At 43.1% G+C, this 22,989-nt stretch overlaps 1 protein-coding gene across 5 annotated transcripts in view; it reads right to left on the bottom strand.

Annotated features, from left to right (window-relative positions):
* LOC109904440 (A-kinase anchor protein 9) overlaps window positions 1–22,989 on the bottom strand; it is a 121,694-nt gene that overhangs the window by 38,188 nt on the left and 60,517 nt on the right. For 4 of the 5 annotated variants that reach the window (XM_031788669.1, XM_031788671.1, XM_031788672.1 and 1 more), the window contains 5 exons: window positions 21,778–22,116; window positions 20,846–21,124; window positions 13,627–13,757; window positions 13,025–13,215; window positions 9,792–10,030 (listed from right to left, as the gene is read on the bottom strand). In XM_031788669.1, the coding sequence (XP_031644529.1) occupies window positions 9,792–10,030; window positions 13,025–13,215; window positions 13,627–13,757; window positions 20,846–21,124; window positions 21,778–22,116 (1,179 nt within the window). The remainder of the gene's footprint in view (window positions 1–9,791; window positions 10,031–13,024; window positions 13,216–13,626; window positions 13,758–20,845; window positions 21,125–21,777; window positions 22,117–22,989) is intronic. The other variant, XM_031788670.1, reaches the window with a different exon arrangement.

The following is a 22,989-nucleotide window of genomic DNA, read 5'->3' as shown; positions in this document are numbered from 1 at the left end:
TCTGTTGTTTGTCACCACTTTTCTAGCTCATTCTAGCTCCATGTTCCTCACTCTTGCCCGCTCCCCGTCTCTACTAATATCCCAGCCTGACTTTCACTGTGTATCTCGGTCTCTCGAAACAGACACAAAAGAAGAGGTTGCAGTCTAAACTGTTCTCCCAGAGTGTTTTGCAGCAGGCAGGCAGTCTCTCTCGCTCTTTCACTTCCTGGATCCATTGCATCGGCAGGGTATTGTTCAGTGAAAAGGGGGAGGGAATAGTCAGCGTGGTTTCAACCCCCTGGGCTAGTTGGGCAGGTACAGCTTTGCAAATAGACATTTTCCCTCTCCCTCACACCCTCATACACTCATACACACAGCCTTTTTGCAGGAGCTTGTCAAACCAGATTTATATTCCACGTCAGTGCAGATGAACTGACTTAGGCATTGTCTCCTTCGATCTTGTGAGCAAGTGAACTGTAAAAAAGTAATGGACCTACACAATCAACACGTCGGCCCAACATGTCGCTCTCAATGATCTATAATAGGAGGATTAGTGAGCAACACCTACTCCAACAAATTATTTCCAAAGCCAACCGACAGGACACTTAACATTCCAGAGAAACTCATTACATCAAGCCTTATTCACACAACCTGGCCCTCCAGACAGGAAACAACGATCCACAATCATTAATGATCCTTCACTCACAAGGAACCAATGCAGATCTAATCAATTCATTCTGGAAGGAATAACATTAAAGGGATAGTTAGGAACTGTCCCCAGAGTCATATGAACACGTGGATACAATTTGTTATGCATCTGTGTCCAGTATGAAGGAAGTTAGAGGTAGTTTCGCGAGCCAATGCTAACTAGCATGGGAGCTATTCCCATACAGTGGGGCAAAAAAGTATTTAGTCAGCCACCAATTGTGCAAGTTCTCCCACTTAAAAAGATGAGGCCTGTAATTTATCATAGGTACACTTCAACTATGACAGACAAAATGAGAAAAAAAATATCCAGAAAATCACATTGTAGGATTTTTTATGAATTTATTTGCAAATTATAGTTGAAGTGTACCTATGAAGACAATTACAGGCCTCTCATCTTTTTAAGTGGGAGAACTTGCACAATTGGTGGCTGACTAAATACTTTTTTGCCCCACTGTATATGTCCAGTCATTGCTCTAACGCAAGTTAGCAATTGCGATAACGCTAGTTGGCAACCTCCATCAAACTGAAAGCAGCGACATAGAAATGGTATCCACAAGTTCATCTGAGTCTGGAGAAGTAGATAAAGGGCCTAATTGGCAAAATCCCGAAGTATCCCTTTAAATGAACCATTCGGTCTTGTGAAGGCGGAGAGCTTGATTGATTTCTGAGCTTGCCTTCCCATCACTAGGCAGTTACAGTGCCTTCAGAAAGTATTCATACCCCTTGACAAAAGGACTTTCACTTTCTTGTTCTGAAGTTAATCCAGCGTTTATTTGGCTGTATGCTTGGGGTCATTGTCCTGTTGGAACGTAAAATCTTCGTCCCAGTCTAAGGTTGTTTGTACTCTAAAGCAGGTTATCATCAAGGATTTTCCTGTATTTTGCTCCATTCACTGTTTCCTCTATCCTTACCAGTCTCCCATTTACCTGCCACTGAAAAGCATCCCCATAGCATGATGCTGCCACCACCATGCTTTACGGTAGGGATGGTGTTAGACAGGGGATGAGCAGAACCTGTTTTTCCTCATAGCACTTTGCATTCAGGCCAAAGAGTTTTGTCTCACCAGAACACCATCTTTTGCCTTATGCTCTCAGTCTTACACGTTCCTTTGAGCAAATTATGTGTGTGCTGTCATGTGCCTTTTTCTCAGGAGTGGCTTCAGTCTGACCACTCTCCCATAAAGCCCAGATTGGTGAAGTGCTATGGAGACTGTTGTCCTTCTGGCAGGTTTTCCAATCTCAGCCAAGGAACTCTGAAGTTCTGTCAGAGTGGTCACTGGGTTCTTGGTCACCTCCCTGACCAAGGTCCTTCTTGCTCAGTTGCTCAGTTTGGTCCGACAGCCAGCTCTACCCACAGTCTGGGTAGTTCCATATTTTTTCATTGATGGAGACTACTTTGCTCTTGGAATCTTTCAACACTCTAGAAATGGCAGCTACACTGTGTTTTTTCATTGTTCCCCTCTAATCATTGACTGACTTAAACGTGGGATACCAGGTGGGTGCAATTAATTATCAGGTAGAACAAAAAACCAGCAGGCTCTGAACCTCATTGGGTAAGAGTTGAATGCCTCTGGTATAATTTCAACTGTGGGACCTTATATAGACAGGTGATTCTGAATAATGTCCAAACAATTGAATATGACATAACACATATGGTATCATGTAGTAACCGAAAAAGTGTTAGAGTTCATTTGAGTTGCCAGCCTCAGAAATCAGCAATTAACTGCACCTCAGATTGCAGGCTAAATAAATGCGTCTCAGAGTTCAAGTAACCTACACATCCATACCAACTGTTCAGAGGAGACTGCGTGAATCAGGCCTTCATTGTCGAATTGCTGCAAAGACACCACTACTAAAGGACACCAATAAGAAGGAGAGACTTTCTTGGGCCAAGAAACACAAGCAATGGACATTAGACCGGTGGAAATCTGTTCTTTGGTCTGATGAGTCCAAATGTGAGACTTTTGGTTCCAACCGCCGTGTCTTTGTGAGATGCAGAGTAGGTGAACGGATGATCTCAGCATGTGTTGTTCCCACTGTGAAGAATGGAAGTGGTGGTGTGATAGTGTGATGTATTTCGAATTCAAGGCACACTTAACCAGCATGGCTACCATGCTTCATGAAGCTGACAGAGAATGCCAATGTGAAAATGTATGGGGGTGCCACAGGGTTAAATTCTTGGACCGACTCTCTTCTCGGTATACATCCATGAGGTCGCTCTTGCTGCTGGTGAGTTTCTGATCCACCTCTACGCAGACGACACCATTCTGTATACTTCTGGCCCTTCTTTGGACACTGTTAACAACCCTCCAGGCAAGCTTCAATGCCATACAACTCTCCTTCCGTGGCCTCCAATTGCTCTTAAATACAAGTAAAACTAAATGCATGCTCTTCAACCGATCGCTACCTGCACCTGCCCGCCTGTCCAACATCACTACTCTGGACGGCTCTGACTTAGAATACGTGGACAACTACAAATACTTAGGTGTCTGGTTAGACTGTAAACTCTCCTTCCAGACCCATATCAAACATCTCCAACAAAGCATCCTTCACTCATGCTGCCAAACATACCCTTGTAAAACTGACCATCCTACCAATCCTCGACTTTGGCGATGTCATTTACAAAATAGCCTCCAATACCCTACTCAACAAATTGGATGCAGTCTATCACAGTGCAATCCGTTTTGTCACCAAAGCCCCATATACTACCCACCATTGCGACCTGTACGCTCTGGTTGGCTGGCCCTCGCTTCATACTCATCGCCAAACCCACTGGCTCCATGTCATCTACAAGACCCTGCTAGGTAAAGTCCCCCCTTATCTCAGCTCACTGGTCACCATAGCATCTCCCACCTGTAGCACACGCTCCAGCAGGTATATCTCTCTAGTCACCTCCAAAACCAATTCTTTCTTTGGCCGCCTCTCCTTCCAGTTCTCTGCTGCCAATGACTGGAACGAACTACAAAAATCTCTGAAACTGGAAACACTTATCTCCCTCACTAGCTTTAAGCACCAACTGTCAGAGCAGCTCACAGATTACTGCACCTGTACATAGCCCACCTATAATTTAGCCCAAAGAACTACCTCTTTCCCTACTGTATTTAATTAATTAATTAATTTTGCTCCTTTGCACCCCATTATTTTTATTTCTACTTTGCACATTCTTCCATTGCAAATCTACCATTCCAGTGTTTTACTTGCTATATTGTATTTACTTTGCCACCATGGCCTTTTTTTTGCCTTTACCTCCCTTATCTCACCTCATTTGCTCACATCGTATATAGACTTGTTTATACTGTATTATTGACTGTATGTTTGTTTTACTCCATGTGTAACTCTGTGTCGTTGTATGTGTCGAACAACTTTGCTTTATCTTGGCCAGGTCGCAATTGTAAATGAGAACTTGTTCTCAACTTGCCTACCTGGTTAAATAAAGGTGAAAAAAAAAATGAACAAAAAAAAGCTGTCAAGGCAAAGGGTGGCTACTTTGAAGAATCTCATATAGAAAATATATTTTTATTTGGTTACAACATGATTCCATGTGTTATTTCATAGTTTTGATGTCTTCACTATTATTCTACAATGTAGAAAATAGTCAAAACAAAAGAAAAAGCCCTGAATGAGTAGGTGTCTAAACTTTTGACTGGTACTGTATGTAAATGAGATATTTCTATATTTCATTTTCAATAAATATTTTCACTTGTCATTATGGGGTATTCTGTGTAGATAGGTGAAAAAATATCAATTCTGAAATCAGGCTGTAACAACAAAATGTGGAATAAGTCAAGGGGTATGAATACTTTCTGAAGGCACTCTCTCACTATTTTGAAATGATACTTAGTATTTGACATGTATTCACATAATCCTCGGTCAACATTCCATACAAAAAATATATATATTTGATTGATTTAAGGTTGAAACTTTAAACTCGCCGACTGGTTCAGAGTACACAAACTGCTGACTTTATTGGGCTGTCCGGGTAGGGAGCTAGAGATATTGTATTTATCTCCACACACGGACACACAGTCTATCTGTGTAACATCAAGCTAAAGTTACAGGTAAATTGTTTGGTTTTTAAACACCTGATATCAGCTCTCTTAAAGGCGTATTGGAATATGCTTATTTATATCATACAACATGATTCAAGAGAAGTTTCCACACAAAGTTGAGCCTTTTTCCATCAAATGGAAGCAAGCAGTGAATCACTAAAACCTACACTGACCCTAGCACAACATTATTTCAATGTTAAACCAATGTTGATGTTATATGGATCAACACAACCATCATGAACTCAGTGATTTCTGTAGCGTTGACACTACATGAATTATTGTCCTACACTGAGTAATAGGACAAACGGAAATGAAGAAGTAGCATGATGCAGAAACTGTACCACACTTGAATGATGTATAAAGTATCTCTAGGTTGGCAGAGGACAGATGCACAGTGAACGGGCAGTAGTAGCCTGAGGGGGAGGAGTCATCGGAGTTCAACTGGATTAGAATAGGGGGAGGAAGGGAGACAAAGCTCTATGCAAATCGGCCAGTATCTACAGGCAACCGCTAGGAATGAGACAGCCCTATTGTGTGGTGAATGAATTCTAGCTACAGCTATCTCCTTGCAAAGAGGATTCTGCAGTCTCATCTCTAAAGGGACTGGGTGTGACCAGACTCAAATACCACAGGGGGTTATGACTGTGCAAAAGGCATTGTGTATTGTCAGTGACTGGCCATTTACACTTTTGACAATAACTGCATGCATGTCATGTATTTCACAAAGAGTACATTAATGTAGTTGTAGCTTCCTAGAGCTTAACAGCCACAGCTAACTTGAATTAAGTAAAAATATGGGAATATTAAGACCATGTTTAGGTGACAAAGCCATTCATTACCAACAGCTGTACAGCTCTGGTATTTTGCTCACACACAGTACCCGGAACGGTGTATTTACAGTATGTGGCCTACCGCCAGGGCAGTGATGATACCAGTAAAGCAATATTATTTTCATGCCAAAAATGAAAACACAAAGCAGACCGAACTCTTTGGTCCTTTAAAAACCTGCTGTATGTAAAATATTGTGTGCTATAGCTTGGAAAACAAATGTGACTCTGGATGACCACATGATGTTTGTTTCCAACATCAGAGCTGTTTTTCTAAAGAAGTTAAATTCGCTATGTGTTTTGTTTCCTTGCCGCGATACTAATGTGAATAGCAAAACTGATATTGCTAGAATTTTAAAAAATTATAGCGCTAGATACAGTGAGTATTGGGACAATTAAATTGTTTTGATGTTGTACCTGCTCGTCAAACATCTCATTACAAAATCATGGGCATTAATATAGAGTTGGCCCCCCCTTTGCTGCTATAACAGCCTCCACTCTTCTGGGAAGGTTTTCCACTAGATGTTAGAACATTGCAGCAGGTACTTTCTTCCATTCAACCACAAGAGTATTAGTGAGGTCGGGCACTGATGTTGGGCATTTAAGCCTGGCTTCGCAGTCAGCGTTCCAATTCATCCCAAAGGCGTTCGATAAGGGTTGAAGTCAGGGCTCTGTGCAAGTCAGTCAAGTTCTTCCAAACCGATCGACAAACCATTTCTGTATGGACCTCACTTTGTGCACAGGGGCATTGTCGTGCTGAAACAAAGTTTGAAGCACAGCACCTTCACTGGAACTAAGGGGCCTAGTCCAAACCATGAACAGCAGCCCCAGACCATTATTTATTCTCCACCGAACTTTACAGTTGGACTGAATCATGGTGAAGCGTGATTCATCACTCCAGAGAACGCGTTTCCACTGCTCCAATGGAGGAGAGCTTTACACCACCCCAGCCGACACTTGGCATTGCGCATTATGATCTTTGGCTTGTGTGCGGCTGCTCGGCCATGGAAACTCATTTCACGAAGCTCCTGACGAGCAGTTATTGTGCTGATGTTGCTTCCAGAGGCAGTTTGGAACTAGGTAGTGAGAATTGACTCTTACGCACTACGTGATTCTGCACTCGGTAGTCCCATGAGCCATTGTTGCTCCTAGACGTTTCCACTTCACAATAACAGAACTTACAGTTGACCGGGGTAGCTCTAGCAGGGCAGAAATTTAACAAACTGACTTTTTGGAAAGGTGGCATTCTATGACGGTGCCATGTTGAAAGCCACTGACCTCTTCAGTAAGGCAATTCTACAGCCAATGTTTGTCTATGGAGATTGCATGGCTGTGTGCACGACTTTATACACCTGTCAGCAACGGGTGTGGCTGAAATAGCACAATCCACAAATTTTAAGGGGTGTCCACGTACTTTTGAATATACCGTGCATTCGGAAAGTATTCAGACGCCTTCATTTTTTCCATATTTTGTTACGTTAGAGCCTTCTATTTTTCCCCCTCATGAATCAATTCATTTGATTGGACATGATTTGGAAAGGCAAACACCTGTCTACACCTGTATGTCAGATCAAAAACCAAGCCATGAGGTCGAAGGAATTGTCCATAGAGCTCCAAGACAGGATTGTGTCGAGGCACAGATGTGGGTTCCAAAATAATGTCTGCAGCATTGAAGGTCCCCAAGAACACAGTTCCATCCTTAAATGGAATTAGTTTGGAACCACCAAGACTCTTCCTAGAGCTGGCCGCCCAGCCAAACTGAGCGATCAGAAAGACCTTGGTCATGGAGGTGACCAAGAACTTGATGATCCCTCTGACAGAACTACAGAGTTCCTATGTGGAGATGGGAGAACCTTCCAGAAGGACAATCATCTCTGCAGCACTCTACCAATCAAGCCAAGATAAATTGAGTGGAGAGACGGAAGTCACTCCTCAGTAAAATGCACATGACAGCCCGCTTGGAGTTTGCCAAAAGGCACCTAAAGATTTTCAGACCATGAGAAACAAGATTCTCTGGTCTGATGAAACCAAGATTGAACTCTTTGGCCCGAATACCAAGCTTCACGTCTGGAGGAAACCTGGCACCATCCCTACGGTGAAGCATGGTGGTGGCAGCATCATGCTGCTGTGGGGATGTTTTTCAGTGGCAGGGACTGGGAGACTAGTCAGGATCAAGGAAAGATGAACGGAGCAAAGTAGAGAGAGATCCATGATGAAAACCTGCTCCAGTGCTCTTAGGACCTCAGACTGGGGTGAAGGTTCACCTAACAACAGGACAACGACCATAAGCACACTGCCAAGACAACACAGGAGTGGCTTCGGGACAAGTCTCTGAATTGCATGACATAAGTATTTGATACATCAGAAAAGCAGAACTTCATATTTGGTACAGAAACCTTTGTTTGCAATTACAGAGATCATATGTTTCCTGTAGTTCTTGACCAGGTTTGCACACACTGCAGCAGGGATTTTGGCCCACTCCTCCATACAGACCTTCTCCAGATCCTTCAGGTTTCGGGGCTGTCGCTGGGCAATATGGACTTTCAGCTCCCTCCAAAGATTTTCTATTGCGTTCAGGTCTGGAGACAGGCTAGGCCACTCCAGGACCTTGAGATGCTTCTTACGGAGCCACTCCTTAGTTGCCCTGGCTGTGTGTTTCGGGTCATTGTCATGCTGGAAGAGCCAGCCACGACCCATCTTCAATGCTCTTACTGAAGGAAGGAGGTTGTTGGCCAAGATCTCGCGATACATGGCCCCATCCATCCTCCCCTCAATATGGTGCAGTCGTCCTGTCCCCTTTGCAGAAAAGCATCCCCAAAGAATGATGTTTCCACCTCCATGCTTCACGGTTGGGATGGTGTTCTTGGGGTTGTCCTCATCCTTCTTCTTCCTCCAAACACGGCAAGTGGAGTTTAGACCAAAAAGCTCTATTGTAGTCTCATCAGACCACATGACCTTCTCCCATTCCTCCTCTGGATCATCCAGATGGTCATTGGCAAACTTCAGACGTGCCTGGACATGCGCTGGCAAGAGCAGGGGGACCTTGCGTGTGCTGCAGGATTTTAATCCATGACGGCGTAGTGTGTTACTAATGGTTTTCTTTGAGACTGTGGTCCCAGCTCTCTTCAGGTCATTGACCAGGTCCTGCCGTGTAGTTCTGGGCTGATCCCTCACCTTCCGCATGATCATTGATGCCCCACGAGGTGAGATCTTGCATGGACAGAGGGTGATTGACCGTCATCTTTAACTTCCATTTTCTAATAATTGCGCCAACAGTTGTTGCCTTCTCACCAAGCTGCTTGCCTATTGTCCTGTAGCCCATCCCAGCCTTGTGCAGGTCTACAATTTTATCCTTTATGTCCTTACACAGCTCTCTAGTCTTGGCCATTGTGGAGAGGTTGGAGTCTGTTTGATTGAGTGTGTGGACAGGTGTCTTTTATACAGGTAACGAGTTCAAACAGGTGCAGTTAATACAGGTAATGAGTGGAACTGGAGGGCTTCTTAAAGAAAAACTAACAGGTCTGTGAGAGCTGGAATTCTTTCTGGTTGGTAGGTGATCAAATACTTATGTCATGCAATAAAATGCTAATTAATTACTTAAAAATCATATAATGTGATTTTCTGGATTTTTTATTTTAAGATTCCGTCTCTCACAGTTGAAGTGTACCTATGATAAAAATTACAGACCTCTAAATGCTTTGTATGTAGTAGGAAAACCTGCAAAATCAGCAGTGTATCAAATACTTGTTCTCCCCACTGTAGTTATTGCGTGTTATGAATATGGGACCAAATACTAAACTTTTTTACTACTTTAATACACATAAGTGAACTTGTCCCAATACCTTTGGTCCCCTAAAATGGGAGACTATGTACACAAAGTGCTGTAATTTCTAAACAGTTCACCCGATATGGATTAAAATCGCCACAAATTAAAGCTGACAGTCTGCACTTTAAAGTCATTGTATCCTTTGAAATCCAAAGTTCTGGAGTACAGAGCAAAAAGAATAAAATATGTGTCACTGTCCCAATACTTTTGGAGTTCACTGTATGTCAGAGTGCCTTTAGATTGCTCCACCTTGATTTAATCAAAAACGGCCTTTTAAATGACTGTCAATTTGTACAAGACAGCAAAAATAGCTTTTGGCACTTTGATTCACAGGAAAATGTATAGTTAAACAGAACAGATACATTTTCTGTGTGGTCCCACAATTTATTATGCTGTGATGTACCTGATTGGTCGTCTCAGTAATGGCCACCAGCAGTTTCTCCACGGCAGCCTGGAGGCGGGAGCTAATATTCATGAGGTACTCCTCGTTCTCCAGCTGAAGCTCCGGCAACAGGCTGTGACTGTCCGTCATCATCTGCTGGGACATCTCCAGGCCCTCGTCCATCTCCGTCTCGCCCGACCACACGCTCACGTTGTCCACCCCAGGCTCGCTTCCCTGGCAACTCTCAGTCGCCAACGCATCTGGGCATGAACGACCAAAATAGAGGGCAAGGTTAATTGTCAGGAGAAAACACTTAATTGGAAACAATAGTGTTAATTATCACCAATATCAACCAGTCATTCATTTTATTATTTTTATTCAAAGAATACATTTTTGGCCAAAGCATTTATCAACATATTATAATATAAGGGATAGTATCCCAGATGTTAATCAGACACAAGGATTCCAAAGACTGGAGTTGCCCATCCCTTCCTTGATCTAGTAGACTGAGCACTGTCCTTGTGCCAATATCACATTCAAACTGCTACATAATGTACTAGTATAATCCATGAAAACAGAGGTTACAGACTCTATCCTAGCTGACTGGTAGTGCCACCCTAGACACGACCACACACAGAACTAAACAGCAAATACCGGACATGATGCTACTGAACAAAATCAGAATAAAAGAAAATATCTTAGAATCTTTAAAAGGAGTCAGTACTATTGTGCACATTGATAATTATTTTGTTCACCCAAACATCAAGTTCACTTGACAGTCAAATTAACCCTGTCAACAGCTCTAATTCATTGATAAAATACCAGACCGTATGAAAAGTTGTAAAAAGGTAAGGGGTTGGTTAAATAGCTAGTTCTCTGAACTGTAAAATCTAACCACAATAATTCACCTATTTTTACATTAATGCATAGGTGTCTGTGCGTTTGTTTTATGTGTATATGTGCACACTACAGTATCTGTGTGTACACACATATACATGTTTCGTGTGTGTCGAGAGGGCAGGCAGCTGTTTACTTGACTTTGCAGCTTAAAAGGATACTGCGAGGTTCTGGCATTTAAGGCCTTGTTCTACTTACCCAGAGTCAGATGAACTTGTGGATACCATTTTTATGTGTCTGCGTACAGTATGAAGGAAGTTAGAGTTAACATCACAAGCCAATGCTAACTAGCGTTAGCGCAATGACTGGAAGTCTACAGGTACGGTAGCATTGCTACTGTACCTGTAGACTTCGTCATTTCACTTAAATGCCAGAATCTGGCAGTATCCTCTTAAGCCTGTAGACACAGAAGGGAGAGAGACATATGGCTACGCTTGGCAAGGGTGTTGTTTCTTAAACACACTTGTCACATTTGGCGACTCCACCTTTGGGCCACATACCAACATATGAGAGATGAGACTATACTGTAGACACTAAGGAGTATAATGGCATAACGATTATTGTCTGATAGTTAGGGAGTGGTTGGACCATAAAATTGCAGGTTCAAATCCAGGGTAGGGTATACTGGAGGTTGTGCCCTTGAACAAGTGCACCTGACCTCAATTGACCAGGAAAAACTCTGAGCTCTACAATAAGAGTCTGCCATGTCACCTTTAGAGTTGGATTCATTCCTATGATTCATCAGTTACAGCATGTGATTCTGAAACGATGCCTACTATTGACAGGTCTGTCAGTCTGGCTGGACTGCTTTTCCTCTGGCAGCTGTGGGAACTTGATTTTTAACAATGTTAGGCGCAGGGCAAACAAAATGCCATGAATTCTATAGTCCCTGGGGAATCAAGTGTATTTCTCTCTCAGTCTGCATAATGAAACAGATTTTTGTGCACTAAGCAGCCATTGGCTGTAATGATGAAAAGATACAAACGTGATCATTTTTCATGTTTTGGTCAGCCTGATGAAGGTTGTATGATGAAAATATTTGTACAATAAAGTGAAATTTGCATTGATATTACATGTATGAATTTCCCCTGTATCCTAGCAGCCTTGTTTGGATCAATTCCATTTAAATTCCATTCAATTCAGGAAGTATACTAATATTTCAATTCTCTTCTACGATTTTCAATGAGGAACATTTTGAATTGGAGTTTGGTTCACTTGTTGAATTGACTGGAGTTTAAATGGAATTGACCCCAACCCTGTAATCCAGTTGACTTCAACACAAACTGCATATTGGCAAAATTGATGATACTGTACACACCAAGTGCACAAAACATTAGGAATGCCTGCCCTCAGAACAGCCTCAATTCGTTAGGGCTTGCACTCTACAAGGTGTCGAAAGTGTTCCACAGGGATGCTGGCTGGTGGAACATTCTTGATACACACTGGAAACTGTTGAGCATGAAAAACCCAGCAGCATTGCAGTTGTTGACACTCAAACCGGTGTGCCTCCCATACCCCGTTCAAAGGCACTTAAATATTTTGTCTTGCCCATTCACCCTCTGAATGGCACACATAAACAATCCATGTCTCAATTGTCTCAAGGCTTAAAAATCCTCCTTTAACCTGTCTCCTCCCCTTCATCTATACTGATTGAAATGGATTTAACAAATGACATCAACAAATGACATCAATAAAGGGTCATAGCTTTCACATGGATTCACCTGGTCAGTCTGTCATGGAAAGAGCAGATGTTCCTAATGTTTTATACACTCAGTGTACATCCACAATTAATTCAATGTGATGCATAGCAACTCCTTTATATATTTTAACCTGACTTCCCTTACTCTGATGCCATAGAGAAAGGTAGAAGGTAACCAGTCAGTCAGGGTAGATTTTTAGATTTTCAAACCAGTATTGCCACTGGCAGGCCTTGTTAGCAGCCAATTAAAATTCATATAAAATTAAATCTGACATTTTCCATGGCAATAAGTATTCTCTCTCTCCCCATCTTTCCTTCCGGTCCTGTGTATATTTCTGTCACACAGCGAGCCCTCAACCCTTGGACCTCTTCTGGTTTTGTCTGGATCTTTTTAATAAAACCTAAATCATCTTGATGGAGAGAGATAGAGCTCTTCCAAGACTTCGATCCCCAAGGTGGCCTGATTGGTGTCACACGTTTGTCACAGCCCTAGCTACTAATCATGGTCTTCAGTTAAGTGTAATCAGATGTGTTGGTTAGAAATGTAAATGAACTGTGACACCAGTAAGGCCCGGGGAGCCATAATGCTCACTCCATTTTACTTATCAAAACATGCACAGGTGGTAGAGGTTGATTTGGAATTGGCTGCTCAACTAACCTCCCGCAGCCTCTGTGGCAGGCCTGAAGGGCTCGCCAGCAGCTCTCTGCCAGGTGGGTGTCTGTGAGGAGGATGGGGGTACCAGCAGCCCCTCCACGTGACGTCCAATGGTCTCCTCAGCGGCCGCTGTGGTCTTGAGCACATCACTCAGCACCTGGCGGAGGCTCTCGTTGGCCTTACGCAGCAGATTCCTGAGGAAAGAAGAGAAGAAAAGTTGGTGGGACAAAAGATTATGGTCTTTCATTCACTTGAAACAAATGTTTTGGATACGGGTGAGGTTGGCAAGATGCATATCGCACAAGTGCTTTGGGTTGTGGTCCTTTGTCATAGTCACTACATAAATCTGTTTTTGAATGAACAATTTTTTTGTGTTGTAATATTGTTCTTTAAGAGCTCCTGTTGAATTAACCCACTTATATAAAAATATTACATTGTCATATTCAGTATAGAACACAGCTTATACTTAGACATTTTAGGATAGGTCGGGTCCAATAAAATGTGCAGAGGTAAAATCATGACGTGCACTGGATGGAGTTAAATACATTTTCTACAATATAAATGAAATATAAACTTGAAACATTTCTATCGTTCTATAGTCATACCTCTCAGTAGTGATGACCTGATGATCTGGACAGGAAGAGCCATCCCCTCCAACTTGTGACGAAACAATTCCACTAACTGCCATCTTCCTCCTGACCTCTTCATCTTCCTCTCCTTCCTCATCTCCTCTCTTCTTCAGCAGACGGACCGGCAGGAGGGAGAAGAACGACAACAGCCCTGTCATCATCACCCGTTTACAGACAAGCACACACTTCCACACTGTGTTGACGATCCCTGGAAACATGAGATAGTGACGGCTAGGCAAGCTAAAGGCATGACCATTATAAGGATGGTGGATTCAAATCAGATGAGTCCCAGTGCGCCCCAGTACAGGCACACTCACAAACACATTAACTTCCATGGAAGCAAGGGAAACACTAGTATCTGTGCTGTTATGGCAACAAGTGCACCTGAGACAATGGGCTGATGCAGGAAGTAGAGTGGCTCCCTCTCTTGGTGAGGGAACAGAAATGCTGCTAATTCAGATAAACAATCGAGAGATGTGGCCATTTAGGAATGAACGTGAACATTGTGTATACTGGTTGAGGCTGTTGAGGTTTCTGCCATAATCTTTTAACCTTTGAGCAATTTGACATTTAAATGAAATTAAAAACTGTTATAGAGTAGGTACTCTTCATGTCATAATAAGTTGGGACTCTTTGCATTATAGCCTAACTGAACATCAGTAAATGCAGTCAATAGATTAAAAGGATTGCATGAATTGCGGGTATAACATATTAATAACTAAACACATCAAGGGGCCAAAAAGGTTGAGTGACCGCCATCATGGATGTTCCAGGGGCTGATTGTATAAACATAGCCTGAAGACATTTCAATTCACACTACTGAGTGAGTCTCCATTCATCAAACACTGCATAACATAATGGATTCCGAACGCAATTCATTTCCATTCACACCCCGAGGGGCAAGTCTCCATTCATCATCACTGAAAAACTGCATTATTATAATGGGTTCTGAACAACTCTGATAGGCTGAGGCGGAAAGTAGTAGAGGTGCAACTGAACTGTAAAATAAATATGACCTTTTCTTTCTGTGAGCCTCTGCTTTTCATTTGTGATTTTGCCCTTTCCTTCTTTCCACTTTGTTTTCTCTCGTTCTCTCCATCAGAGGAATATCCCATTTGCAATCAATAAGCAAGTAGCTTTAATTTATTCAATGATCAAAAAGATAACATTCACGACAATTTAGAATCGTTGTTCGCCGCTTCATATTGTCTTTGAATCAAAACATTTGTGATGTAGTGGCTTAAACATTAGCTGGTAGCTTAGCTCACCCCTAGTATCAGTTTGTCAAGTAACTGGTAAAGTTATTTATACATGCAATCTCGTCAATGCAGGCAGTTAACCCACTGTTCCCAGGCCGTCATTGAAAATAAGAATGTGTTCTTAACTGAATTGCCTGGTTAAATAAGGTTAAAAAAAAATATTTAAAAAAAAAATGCTATGAAAAATGCTCACACACACTCAAACAAAGGGAGAAAGTTGCCTGAATGCAATCAAACTCTAGCTATGAACAACCCAAAAAAAACACAATCAGGTAAATTGCAGTTAAATAACTTCTTTGCCAAGTTGTCCTCAACATTACAAGATTAGTCTTGAGTGCGTGTGAGGAAGGATCTCGTCACATCACAAACATCGTACCCGGCATCCAATGTCATCATGCAGGTAATGACTAATCACGCAATAAATGTTTTGAGAAAAGCCTGCCGGAGCAAGGGGGTCTGTGTGTGTGTGTGTGTGTGTGTGTTGCACACCTTAAGTATGGTCAGGTCTTCCCACAATCACCTTTCAAAATACATTAATATTTAGTTCAGCATCAATGTCTCAAGGATGTAAAACACAGGGCTTGAATGACAGCTCAAGTACTCAGGTACTCACATCATACCATGATGGTGCTTCAATTCCCTCCCACACATCACTGATGAGGACATGGAAAAATTATATCAGGGAAAGTAGGCAAGCACTGTTACATTGAGGCTTGCTAGACCCTTTAGCAATGCCAAAAATCAAAACGAAAAGTTACTATGGCATGGAAACACTTTGGACATGATGTAAAAGGCTATGGCTTAGGCAAAAAAATATCATTGATAAAAAGGGCTAGAAGGAGAAGGGGAACAACTAGAGTAAGGACAGTGTTGTCCTTCAAAAGGCCCCTGGAGGGTTTGTACAAAGCAAACCACACCATGTGAGGTATAATAATATCCCTCAGGTGATCAAGTGGTTGAACCCACTAAGTGCTTCTCAATATGAAGAGCAATGGGTTAGAAGAGACAATACCTGGCAGGTGGATGAAAATCATTGTCAAACTCCTCAATTAACACATAACTACATTCAGGTTCTACTCAGGGTGGTTGCATTTAGTATTTTAGATTGCATGTTTTGTAGAGCTTAAGACCTATTCAAAGTACCAGTGACTCCCTCAATACGGAACTGGTCAGATGACGCGGATGCTATGCTACAGGACTGTTTTGCTAGCACAGACTGGCATATGTTCCAGGATTCATCCAATGGCATTGAAAAATATACCACCTCAGTCATCGGCGACGTCCCCACAGTGACCATACGTACATATCTCAACCAGAAGCCATGGATTACAGGCTACATCCACATCGAGCTCAAGGCTAGAGCTGCTGCTTTCAAGGAGCGGGACGCTTATAAGAAATCCCGCTACGCCTTCAGACGAACCATCAAACAGGCAAAGCGTGAATACAGGATTAAGATTGAATCCTACTACACCGACTGACACTCGTCAGACGTGGCAGGGTTTGAAAACTATTACGGACTATAAAGGGAAACCCAGCCGAGAGCAGCCCAGTGACGTGAGCCTACCAGACGAGCTAAATGTCTTTTATACTCACTAAAGAATGCATGAGAGTACCAGCTGTTCCGGACGACTGTGTGATAATGCGCTAGGTAGCCGATGTGAGCAAGACCTTTAAACAGGTCAACATTGACAAAGCCGCGGTGCCAGACGGATTACCAGGACGTGTACTCAAAGCACGCGCGGGACAACTGGCAAGTGTCTTCACTAACATTTTCAACCTCTCCCTGTCTCGAGTCTATAATACCAACATGTTTCAAGCAGGCCACCATAGTCCCTGTGCCCAAGGAAGAGAAGGTAACCTGCCGAAATGATTACCGCCCCATAGCACTCATGTTGGTAGCCATGAAGTGCTTTGAAAGGCTGGTCATGGCTCACAACAGCATCATCCCGGATACCCTAGACCCAATCCAATTCGCATACCGCCCCAACAGATCCACAGATTACGCAATATCAAATCGCACTCCACATTGCCCTTTCCCACCTGGACAAAAGGAACACCTGTGAGAATGCTGTTCATTGACTACAGCTCAGCATTCAACACTATAGTGCCCACAAATGTCATCACAAAGCTAAAGACCATGGGACTAAACACTTCCCTCTGCAACTGGATCCTGGACTTCCTGACGGGCCGTCCCCAGGTGGTATGGGTAGGCAACAACACGTCTGCCACGCTGATCATCAACACTGGGGACCCTCAGGGATGTGTGCTTAGTCCCCTCCTGTACTCCCTGTTCACCCACGACTGCGTAGCAAAACACGACTCCAATACCATCATTAAGTTTGCTGATGACGGGGGGCGCTGGTGAGTAGCAACATGTGAAGATGCTTTTTCTTGGTGCTCCGATCCAGGGCCAACAATTTACTATTAATACTTGACCAACACCGTGTTAATTTTGTAACATTTAAATTGGAATCGAATCCAATTCACTAATCTGTATTTTTTCCCTGAAATGTTTTGCCTTTTAATCGTAAAAACTTGAGACAACAACGGCTACGGGCCACAAAGGAGCAGGCCTCTGCTGAAGCCTCGGGATCACCTGACAAGGACTCTGATCCCCCCGACCTAGCCATGGTAATGGCGGCTATCATTAAACAGACTGTGCTGGCTAAGGTGGAGTCACGATCCACTGACCTATCCGCACAAATAGCTATTATTGCCACCGAGATCAACAAAGATTGACTCCGTTAACGAAGACTTGGCGAGACAAGACACCCGTCTGAATAGCCTGGAAGATGGTTCAAATGTTTACTCCGACAAAGTGGTGACACTGGAAGAGCAAGTCAACCGGCTATCAACAGATGTCATCAAACTCCCTTCCAAGGTTGAGGACCTCGAGTACAGACAGCGCCGGGGGAACGGTCGCATTTTCAGCTTGAGAGGGGGACTCTAGACCATAGGCGGAATGCGGCCAACCCAGTCCATAGCTAAACTGCTACAGGAAATCCTATGCCTTGATTACGCCCCCACTCTTAACCATGCGCACTGAAGCATATAATCCGCACCGAAGAATCGGGAGCCTCCCATAGTAGTTAAATCCCACTACCTTTAGGAGAAGGAGGATGTCTTCCGTAAGGCAACGTGAGCGGCTCCCATCACCCACGACAGCCAGAATATTAGCATTTACCCAGACTAAGGGGTTCCTACACCGCTGCCTAGACACCAAGTTCGGCATTCTTTACCAGCTGCACTGAAGATCACTACACTCTGTCGCAAGCAGAAGACATTCCTAGACCCAACCAAGGACAAAGAATACATTGTCTCGCACCTACATCCACAGGAGGACAGACGACATAAACCTAAGGCTAGCCAGTCTCTTTCCATGCCTTAATAGGATACTTATTTTTTTACACTACTACTGGTCAGCAAATATATCTAAATGTGTTTATTGGGTTTCTACATTTGAAAACAAGGATGGCCCAACTTGGGCTATCATGGAGTTACAGTCTCCGGTCTCACGCCTGTGCTCCCTAATGCCCATGAACCTTGGCACCCATGTTTTAAACCCCATTGTTAAGTACTCCCTTAAAATCTGGTCCCAATTCCAAAGTCACTTTAGCCTTAAACAAGCAAGCGGTGTCTCTCCATTAACATCTAATAATCTCTTCCCAACAGAGTGACACGGCATTCCAGTTCTGGCATAGGAACGGTCTGGTGTTTTTTTGTGACCCATTTTTTGTGACCCAGTATCTCATTCGATACTCTGAGGGTTGACCATAACATTCCCAATACACACCTTTTTAGATACCTGCAAACTCGCAGCTTTGCCCCAAAACAATTCCCTTCATTTCCACTCGAGCCAACTAAGTGTCCAGTCGAGTGGTGCTTAGATCTTAACCCTTATCTGAAGGGCACAATCTCCAGATTATATGACATAATACAGAACATTAATCCACCTTCCTTTGCAAATACAAAATCTGCATGGGAGCAAGACATAGGTGGCGAGCTACCCAATGATATATGGCAACAAAGTGTATCTACACTAGAGGTCGACCGATTATGATTTTTCAACGCCGATACCGATAGCGATTATTGGAGGACCAAAAAAGCCGATACCAATTAAATCTGCCAATTTTGTATTTATTCATTTGTAATAATGACAATTACAACAATACTGAATGACCACTTATTTTAACTTAATATAATACATAAATAAAATAAATTTAGCCTCAAGTAAATAATGAAACATGTTTAATTTGGTTTAAATAATGGAAAAACAAAGTGTTGGAGAAGAAAGTAAAAGTGCGATATATGCTATGTAAGAAAGCTAATGTTTCGGTTCCTTGCTCAGAACATATGAAAGCTGGTGGTTCCTTTTAACATGAGTCTTCAATATTCCCAGGTAAGAAGTTTAAGGTTGTAGTTATTATAGAAATTATAGGACTATTTCCCTCTATACCATTTGTATTTCATTAACCTTTGACTATTGGATGTTCTTATAGGCACTTTAATATTGCCAGTGTAACAGTATAGCTTCCGTCTCCTCGCTCGGCTCGAACCAGCAACACAACGACAACAGCCACCATCGAAGCAGCGTTACCCATGCAGAGCAAGGGGAACAACTACTAGAAGGCTCAGAGCGAGTGACGTTTGAAACTCTATTAGCGTGCACTAACTAGCTAGCCATTTCACTTCGGTTACACCAGCCTCATCTCGGGAGTTGATAGGCTTGATGTCATAAACTGCGCAATGCTTGACGCACAACGAAGAGCTGCTGGCAAAATGCAAAGAAAGTGCTGTTTGAATGAATGTTTACGTGCCTGCTTCTGCCTACCACCGCTCAGTCAGATACTTAGATACTAGTATGCTTGTATGCTCAGTCAGATTATATGCAACGCAGGACACGCTAGATAATATCTAGTAATATCATCAACCATGTGTAGTTAACTAGTGATTATGATTGATTGTTTTTTATAAGATAAGTTTAATGCTAGCTAGCAACTTAGCTTGGCTTACTGCATTCGCGCAACAGGCAGTCTCCTTGTGGAGTGCAACGAGAGAGAGGCAGGTCGTTATTGTGTTGGACTAGTTAACTGTAAGGTTGCAAGATTGGATTCCCCGAGCTGACAAGGTGAAAATCTGTCATTCTGCCCCTGAACAAGGCAGTTAACCCACCGTTCCTAGGCCGTCATTGAAAATAAGAATGTGTTCTTAACGGACTTTCCTAGTTAAATAAAGATTAAATAAACAAGGCAAATCGGCACCCCAAAAAATACAGATTTCCGATTGTTATGAAAACTTGAAATCGGCCCTAATTAATCGGCCATTCCGATGAATTGGTCAACCTCTAATATACACATCGCTCAAATGGCTTACTCAGTTTAAGGTTTTGCACCGTCTCCATTACTCAAATGACCCAAATGTTGACCCCAAGTGTATGAGATGTCACTAGAGTCCAGTGACTGAGGGACACATGTTCTGGTCATGCACTGCTGCTACTCGCTGTTTATTATCTATGCATAGTCCTTTTACCCCTACCTACATGTACAAATTACCTCGATTAACCTGTAGCCCCGCACATTGTCGTTGTATTGGTACCACCTGTACATAGACTCGTTATTTTATTGTGCTACTTTTTATTATTTGAGTTTAGTTTATTTGTTAAATATTTAGTTAACTTTTTCTTGAACTGCGTTGTTGGTTAAGGGCTTGTAAGTAAGCATTTCACGGTAAGGTCTACCGGTTATATTTGGCGCATGTGACAATTAAAGTTTAACTTGACGTACTAAGCCAGTGCAACCTTACACCTAATGCCAACCTAGATGTCGTAACCCCAAATACTAAGCAAAGTCTGGTATCAACTGCCTCCATCGAAGACATTCTGCTGTGGAAATCAAACTCACTCATGAAAGCGCTATCTGGAAAGCCCCATTGCTAACCTGCTCAGATCCAGGACCTCCGTGCCAAAGCTGCCCTTCAATCCTACGGAGCTCCGCAGTCCTCTCTTCCAGCTCTCTCTCCAGCCTCTCTTTATCCTCCACGAACGTCCTCTGCACCGCCTCCGGAGAGATCCCCTTGGCGAGTGAGCTCCTGGGGGTCTGCTGCTCCTCTTCCTCCTCAGATTGGGTCTGCATGGCCGAGGTTGTCTCGCGGGCGCTCTTGGAGATTCGGGCCAATTCTCTCTGCTGGGCAAACTCCACTGACATCTGAACTATGACCTAGGAGAGATGCGTATGAGGCATCATACATTTCGTTAAGTGAAAGAAAAAGGTTCAATTAAAAGTAGATTTTCAACTAAATTTGAAAGGCAATTCAATCTAGATAGTACTTAAAGCACTGCTACCCACAAATAAATGCTAAAAGAGCATATTCGTAACAAAAAACCTTTGGTGCAGCTTAAATGGTATGCTTGGTACATACGTACTTATGACTACTGTGTGTGTGTTATTTTTAGATGCTCACAGGATTCACTGTGCCCTAGGATACAGTTAGTGCTTTAAACATACAAAGGCTACTCATTAAATTAATGGCTAAATGTCTGCACTCTCCAAAATTCTCCAAGATTTGTTTTCATGCTTGTTAGTCGTTTAAGTCATTCTACAAGAAGAAAATTGTATTGGGTTATACTCTTCAAAGTACAGTAGGACCTTGTTCAGAAAACTAAAATATTTGTCATCATGAAATCGACTTAAACTATGTAGAAAATCTGAATAGCATACCTACACATATTTTACCAGACACTGTATGATTGAGCTGTTGTTAGTACATGAAAGCAACATTTAAGTTTGTCTCTAGTCTTCAATAACTATTTTTTGCGAGTTTTAATAATTGTCCCCGTTCAATATTGCCTGTTTGACAATCAACTTCTTACCTTAGCTATCTCTTCCTCCACCCTCTCCTGGTGTCTCCTCTCCTCCTCGCTGGGCCCTTCGATAGAGCGGACACCTCCGTTGATGACCTCTGGATCCTGCTTCACCTGCTTCACCTGTGACCACACCTCCTCCCTCCCCTTCTCTCTCTTTTCCAGCTCCCTCTCTTCTCTGAGTCTGGTGAGCTCGGCACAGTGTTGCTCCTTCAGCGCGGCCACCTCCTGGAGGTACTTGTGGTAGAGCGCTCCCCTCAGCGCCTGCAGCTGTGCCGTCAGGCTCATAGACTTTGCCGGCCCGCGTAGCTCCGCACCCAGGCCCACCAACAACGCCTCCTCCACCAGCTAGATGAGGGGGAAGAATGGACAGGGAAAAGGACAGGAAAAGGATGGACACAGACAAAAATCAATGCGCCGGAGAGAAACGTGTATGGAAAGAAAAATAGGAGAGAGAAACAGGGATTGAGCAAAAGCCAGATGAGAAAATAGAGGGAAAGATCCAGAGGCTTTTCAGAGTATGCCCCCTAACTTTCCCCTTACGCCTCAGCCATCAGCTAGAGATGAATGCACCAATTCTACTTCCTATGCCTCCAAGGCTGATTGACACACACTGATAAATAGATGTCAGACATCCTATAGAGCAGAGTTTCAGTTCGGATAGCGCACCAGTATGTCCAGCTACAATAGTAAGTCTTTGCTCTTTCTGTCTTTCACTCAGTGACTCGTTATTGTGCTATAATGGCGCTTGGTGTTGGTTGCTCTCGTTGCTCCATCAATCTCCCTCCCCCTCTTTCTCTCGTCCTTTCCCTCCACCTACTTGTGTTCCCCATCTTTCCTTCCCTCACCGGACACCTCTCCATTTCTCACCCTTTCTTTCTGTATTTTCTTTCTCCCTCAATCTCTCAGCTGCTCTCTTCTCATGCTTTCTCCTCGGATGTGCGAGACAGCGTCTCACGCTGCTAGACTGGAGAGCATGGGAGGTAGAGGGAGAGAACAAGCGGGTGGTGCAGTGATAGTGAGCGGGAGGCTTGACTGAAATGAACCGGGTCACTCACGCGGATAGAATCATGCAGCCGTAGACTGGCGTACCGTAGTACTATATTGCCAACGCTAGCATCCACGCTACGCTAACCATTTACATAACTGGCACCACGACTCTGAAACTTCCCCTCAGATAAAAATCCATTTGAATGTGGCCTCTCACTGCAGCAACCACCC

This window comes from Oncorhynchus kisutch, linkage group LG14 (genome assembly GCF_002021735.2).
Source record: "Oncorhynchus kisutch isolate 150728-3 linkage group LG14, Okis_V2, whole genome shotgun sequence".
Lineage (NCBI taxonomy): Eukaryota > Metazoa > Chordata > Actinopteri > Salmoniformes > Salmonidae > Oncorhynchus > Oncorhynchus kisutch.
The sequence above is the reverse complement of the archived record's forward strand: the minus strand, read 5'-3'. Positions and strand labels throughout refer to the sequence as shown.